The following is a 6,782-nucleotide window of genomic DNA, read 5'->3' as shown; positions in this document are numbered from 1 at the left end:
GAATTCTTTTGATGCTCTTATAACATGCGCCACTCTGGGGATCTCGCAGATCTCGACCTTGACGAACTCCACCTATGCGAAGGCGGCCCCAAGACCGGCAGCAGCAAGTACGGGCTTGCTCCTCTACAAGGTAGACGGCCTCATCCTCTCCTTTGTTTTGACATTTTCCTGTGCACTGCATGGGATAAACTGACTACTAATTTGATGTAATTGGTAGAACACTGAATTTCTTATTGTATATATTAAACAACTAAATTTGTAATTGTCATAACTAAACGATTTGGACACAGATTTTATGCACTTGGTACTTTGCATCTCTCAGTCTGGTGACACTTTAGTATTCTTATGCCTTTGTGCAGATCATGGAAGGAGGTAATCTGGTTTTTGGCAATGAAGTTTTAACTGAGGAAAGAATGGACAGAGGAAACACAACAAAGTGAAAGTTAAAGCGAAAAACAGTTTTCATGACAAACTCTCTCTGCCCAGTCTCCCAGCCATCCATGCATGCTGCATATTAGTCACCTAGAAAAGTCACTGAATACTGCATGGTCACTTAGAGAAATTATGCTGCTGAAATGGTCAGTATACTACATTAAGAGAAACATCACTGGCATTTTGTTAAGAGGGAATGATCCGAAGTGGACAAAATTGCATCAATGCATTTCTCTTCAGAAACAAAATTGCCAACTACTTGGCCATTAGCTTCCAAAATTGGACATGAGCTTTAGTAATTAAATTGGCACGATATGTCTCAATTCTATTTGTTTTGCAGATTGGGAGGATAAAAGGTATAGAGCCCTTTTTTTCTCTTCTGTGGGGTTGCAATTTATTCCTTGCATATCATTTTGTTGCTAGCAACCTAATGTTTGCTTGTTGTAGGACCAAGCAGGTTGGGGAAAGAATTAAATTAGGATTAATTTGTGCTGCACTTTCCCACAACTGATATTCAAGAATTAGGTTATCACTTAACACTTGCTAATTGCATCAGTTAGTATGCAGACACATTAACAATAAATAGATGGTAAATCAAGGTTCACATTAACAATAAAGGTAAATCATGGTTGTTATGTAAAAAACTAACTAAAATTTTAGTGGTACATTTTGTATGCCTCCGTTGCAAGTTGCAACGCACGGGCTATTACCTAGTGTAGGGGAAAATGGATACCACAAACAACCAAAAAAAAAACAACCAAGTCTACACCAATGTTTACCTAAAATGCATGGATAAACAAATAGTGGCCTAAACTATTGATGTGAGATGGAAAACCGATCATGAAGTCCAGTGTATTGATGCACATCATGCATCTACTAAATCAAGGAAACTGCAGCAAATCAAAGCACCAAATCCAGAAATGTATAATTAAAGTACATGTAAGAAAAGAAGCAAACAGGCTGATTGGTAAAAGCAGAGCGCAAGATCTCAGTTCACAAAAGTATGTCAATCAAGGATCAAGTAAATATTTTGTAGTAGCACACTATGCATCTGAAAAAGAACAAAAAATTATGGTCCAAAAAAGGCAACGCAAATATTCGCAAAAGGAAAATTGATGAATAGTAGCATTCTTTAGTTTTTACTGATATTATGCCACCACGTCTAAAAGTGGCTAATAAACATCCTTTTATTTTACTGATATGTATTGCTGTCGTACAAATAGGGAGCAATGAGATGAACTTTTGTTGAAAGCAAGGTGCCAACTCACAATTACGACTTCTATCAGCCTACACTCATTTGTTTTTTCTTCATTGTGTCAAATGACCATGACAGTACACTCATTTTTAGGAAGCTACAAACAGATCATAATAACAATGCTTACCTGTCCCCTGTACTTACCTGCCTCCTGTTCTATGATTCAACTCGTACAACCAAGTGCTGTTAAGAGACCAAATCCAACTGAAAATGACAGCTAATTAGACGCAGTTTGGAGCCGCTGGCCATGTGAATCAAAACATACTGGGAGCGTTTTACTTACATTTTCATTTTACACTTTCTATGGTCTTCATATACAAGACGAAATTAAAAACCCTATAAACAACATATGCCTCTGCAATTGATGAAGTTTCATACGATTAATGGTGATACAAACTATGCCCAACTGAAACATATGAAGGAAGCAATTCGAAAAAATATATACCTGCTGCAGATGCAAATCCTACTGATCACTAAATCATGCGACCACCTGCACCAAGCATAAAACAAAAAAAGATTTGTATTAAAAGCTATTCCAATTTATATTTTAGTTCTGCAACACAGATGTATGCAATTGTGATTCATGCCGCTAGCCGACAAACTAACAAGAGCTTCATATTCTCAAAGATCGTAGAGGAAAAAAACAAAGGTAGAACACATCACAGCTGAGATTTCAACAATTTTAACAGGATGTTATTGGACGCACTAACTATGCCATGGGTCATCAGAAACCATATCAAGATCTTTCCTTAAAACGTAGCTGTAATTGAAGTAGCAAGCCTGCTTCATTCTAATCATCTAATAGCCAAATTATAGATGGGTAACATTTATGAACAAAATATTGCTGCACGAAACAGGAAAATATTTAGATGGCTTTGTGAACTGGTGCTTCACCATCGCCCATCACTGTAAATGTGGCTAGTGTTGCCTTGATCCCCACAAAAGAGGCTGACATGGATGGTTACACGCTGTGAGCCCCTTTCCATCACACCAGATCTACCATGACTGTCACTATTACAGGCGCAGTTGCTCGAAAGAAAAAACGCTGGATGCCACAATGGGAAGGGAAAGGAGGGGCACAAAGTTGGAAGGAGAGGGGCAGCATTATTATTCACCATTTTTGTAGGCTTTGATCGCTCGCTTGATTAGTTCTTACCGTGGGAAGGAGCACCAAGCTGCCGTGCAGGCCCAGCAGTAGCTAAGGCTCAGTGGCAGGCATTAGGAAGCTTAACAAGAGAAGATATGGTTGTGCGGAAAAGCAAATGCAAATAAGCTAAGCTAAACAAGGAGGTGGTTGGACATGAGGATATGACCCATTGGATAATGGGCCCAGCAACAGTTTCAGGAGATGGTTGGACATGAGAACATGACCTATTGGATAATGGGCCCAGCAATAGTGTGTCTTCTCGACCAGGCCGCGTGCATGAAGCGGCATTCCTACCAAACCTAATTCTGTGCCTCATGACTAATCCGGTACAGTGGATGAAAAGCCTCTCTGAGAAGGATATGACCCATTGGAGAATGGGCCCAGCAACAGTTTCAGGAGATGGTTGGACATGAGGACATCACCTATTGGATAATGGGCCCAGCAATAGTGTATGTCTTCTCGACCCGGCCGCGTGCATGAAGCGGCATTGCTACCAAACCTAATTCTGTGCCTCGTTACTAATCCGGTACAGTCGATGAAAAGCCTCTCTGAGAAGGAGAATGGGGGTGAGGGCCATGGTGAAAAAGATGTCGAGCACAGGACACAAACAAAACCCGCCCGCTGCCAGCAGGACCAACGAGAATGGAGGCCCCGCTGGCAGAGAAGCAGCGACTAAATGACCGAAGTCTATGAGCTTCGATGAAAACAAGCGGACAACACAGTAAGGAAAGAAACAACTACCAGATGGAACGACACATGACTGCCACCTCTCTCCGCCCGAGTAGTCTAGGACCATTTATTAAAAACATTCATATTGTACTACATGTGGTGGGATTGCATTTGCATGCTCAATATCATAAGGGATAGACCTGTTCAGACTTCCGAGAAAACATCCTTCTTTTTTACTGTGTCAGCACAGTAGTTATTGACCTAAGACCTATCTAGGGAAAGGCCTAATTTTGCTTCCTCGACTATTGCATTGGTTCAATTTACCCCCAAGCTCAAACCATTCAGAAGTTGCACCCTCAGCCCTCTACTATTGAAACAAGATGAAAAAAGTGCAGAGATCAACACATGGCTTCAGAATTCAATTCAGGACCCCAACACCCAGGAGTCGACTTCATCTTATGATACGGATAGCACAGGAAATGATGCTCTATCTCCTACAAGCGGCAGCCAGCATCAACTACTGTAGCATCGTTTACGATATTAATCATAAGGTGTTATATGGGCAAAACAGTTGACTGGGTTGAACAAGTAAAATAAAGAGACAGCTGACAAAGTGACAACGCTCTTTCACACAGCAAAACACAGGGTGTCCCTTGGTCTAAGTCTTTCATCTCATTGCACCAACCAAGTCATAAAAAATATGCAGATCATACGAAACTGAAGGTTGACGAGATGCATGACAATATATGGTTTTACCCCGCAGCTGTGGAATGGCTGGACCAGTACTTCACTGCTGTGGCGGCACAATGGCTGGAATTGTACTTCGCTGCTGTGGTGGCTCAATGGCTGGAGCGGTACTTGACGCTCTGACAGTACCTGTGGCAACCAACCTCATTAGTGATGATTGCACGAGCCATAACTCAGAAGGATCAGGAAAAATTAACTTCAGTACTTCACTACCAAAGGGATTAATGATTAAACCTTTGAAATCACTCCGCCAAGATTAGGTAAAATAGCTCGACAAACTCGGTGATTGAATACCCAATTCAGGCTCAAACCCATCCTAACATCACCGACATATGAAATGATCATAAAACATAACATTCTTTTCAAATAAGATCGCAGCTTCTGGCTATTCCAAAATCACCAGATTCCCAAGTATAATCAAACATAATAATAAAGAGTTATCTATTTGAACCTTTGGAAGCTGCTAACAATTCTCTCAAAAATTGAAGTACTGCAAGTAGCCAAGATATCGGCCTCACAGCCTTGGTTTTTTTCGTAAACAAGAATCATCTTGACATCTACATAAAATTCTAAGACCCATTGTTGCAACAGAATGATCAGATTATTACGAATTGTCAACAATTCTTTAGTTAATTTATTGATTTTGTGACCAATTGTTGCTACAGAATAATCAGATTGTTCTGAGCAATCTGCATGCCTACTTTGCTTCAGAGCAAAAGGGAGAACAACAACAGAGGATAAGAACAGATGGGAAATCTAGATACAAAAAATGTCAAGATGATAGAATAGCAATGGACACCTCAACTTAGGGGAATATGAGAGGTGACACCTCAACCATTGAACAATTTTCATGAGCTAATGAACTATGAAGAATTTTTATTACCTGCAGTATAGAAGTATGCGAACGGATGGTAGGAATACTCCAAAAATGTTTGATTAAGATTCGTCCACTCCATTGACTCAAGTTGAAGCATGAAGCTGTAGGCGGCCACAGCCCCACCGAAGGACACTGTTAGAAGAAGCGCATCCCCATCCTCAGAGTACCCTACTATAGTCAGCATAGCATACTGAAGCATACTATGCATGCGAGCCGTCTTTCGCAGCACCCATATGGCAGTACCATGACTATTGACCATGCGTTCCCAGATTTGGAACCTCGGGTACGAAAATACAGCGAGGCCAACACCGCCATGCTCTCCCCTGATGATCCGGATGCTGCAACTGGGAATGCGATCAAAAATAGGCCTCCTGACCACAGATAGTGTCTGGCTATCCAAATCGAACTTGAGTATGCCATCCTCGTGCTGACACTTTTTTAGCCACCAGTAAAGAGCATTGCCGACGAGGGTGGAGGGGAAGCTGCTAACAACACATGGTTCCGCCATTACGACAAGATCTCCCCACTCACCGGTGTCCGAGGAGTAGACCCGGGCTAGGACCGGGTGTCTCACTCTGGTGGCCACCAGAACCACCTTGAAGGGGCCCGAGTGGCAGTCTCCGTGCACGTGGCCCTGCTCGCCGCCGGCAGCGCAGAGCACCGCTCCGTTGGCGACGGCGTACTCGCCGTCGACGAAATCCGGAGGAATCACCACGGCGCGGAGGCCGCGGCGGCCGCCGACGAGAGGGGCGAAAACGAGGAGCAGGGCCAGATCCTGGTTGACCATGAGGACGCGGCCGTGGCGGTACCCGAGCAAGGTCCAGCAACCGAGCACGTGCCAGAACCGCATGGAGAAGCGCTCGCGGGGGATCCGGTCCGGGGCGTCGAGGAGCGGGGTGAACACCAGCTCCCCGTCGCGCTCCTCGAAGACGCCGAGGACGGGGGGCCTCCGGTGGTGGGTGCGGAAGCGGCGGAGGAAGGCGCGGTCCGCGGCGAGGCGCCCCCAGAGCCTGGAGACGGCGGCGGCGCGGACGAGCGAGGAGGGCAGCGGGGGGAGGCGGACGAGGATCTCGCCCAGGACGTCCTCGTCTTCTAGCGGCGCCGCCGCCTGCGGAGGGCCGGGGCGGAGGGCCATCTCGCCGCCGCCGCCGCCGCCGCCGGAGCCCTCGTGAGTCATGTGGGGAAAAGAAACGGAAATGGGGGAGCGGAGTAGGGCTGTAGGTTACTGGAGGATGCGTAAGAAGGAAGTAATAAATGGGCTGGGCTCCAGAGAAAAGCAAGCTCACTCATCCTTGGATTACGGGCCAGCACTGAGTTTTCTTTTTCTGTTTCTCTTTTTCCTTTCTTCTTCTTCTTTTTCTGTTTCTCTTTTTCCTTTCGTTTCTAGTTTTATTTTTTTGTTTTTGTTCTTCTTTTTGTATTTAGTTATTTATGTTCATTTTTTCTTTTCTTTACTTTTTTTCGATTTTTCTGTTTGTTTTCTTTCTCTGGTTTTTTATTTGTTTGTCCTTTTAGTTTCTTCTCTTTTTATCAAAAGAGTTTCAAAATATTCAAATATTGTTCGCGTTTACATAAAATGTTCAGGTTTCAAAAAATGTTCTCGTTACACAAAAAGTGGAAAACTTTCCAAATGCAGAAAATGTACCGGATTTCAA

General features: G+C 43.7%; 1 protein-coding gene across 1 annotated transcript; it reads right to left on the bottom strand.

The window, feature by feature from the left end:
* Positions 1-6: 6 nt before the first annotated feature.
* On the bottom strand, positions 7-6,338 carry LOC125513397. The gene is made up of 5 exons (XM_048678511.1): positions 5,134-6,338; positions 4,260-4,379; positions 2,133-2,177; positions 1,971-2,042; positions 7-1,891 (listed from the first exon to the last, which is right to left on the bottom strand). The coding sequence occupies exons 1-2, from the start codon at positions 6,302-6,304 to the stop codon at positions 4,291-4,293; spliced, it is 1,260 nt and encodes a 419-aa protein (XP_048534468.1). The 5' UTR covers positions 6,305-6,338; the 3' UTR covers positions 7-1,891; positions 1,971-2,042; positions 2,133-2,177; positions 4,260-4,290.
* Positions 6,339-6,782: the final 444 nt, after the last annotated feature.

Source organism: Triticum urartu, chromosome 6, assembly GCF_003073215.2.
Source record: "Triticum urartu cultivar G1812 chromosome 6, Tu2.1, whole genome shotgun sequence".
NCBI lineage: Eukaryota > Viridiplantae > Streptophyta > Magnoliopsida > Poales > Poaceae > Triticum > Triticum urartu.
Note: the sequence above shows the minus strand (reverse complement) of the source record. Positions and strands in the feature narration are given on the sequence as shown.

Coding starts and splice junctions, on each gene's coding strand:
- LOC125513397 (XM_048678511.1), bottom strand. CDS start 6,304: ATGACTCACGAGGGCTCCGGCGGCGGCGGCGGCGGCGGCGAGATGGCC. Junction 4,380..5,133: donor CGCATACTTCTATACTGCAG/GTAATAAAAATT, acceptor TGGTTGCCACAG/GTACTGTCAGAGCGTCAAGT.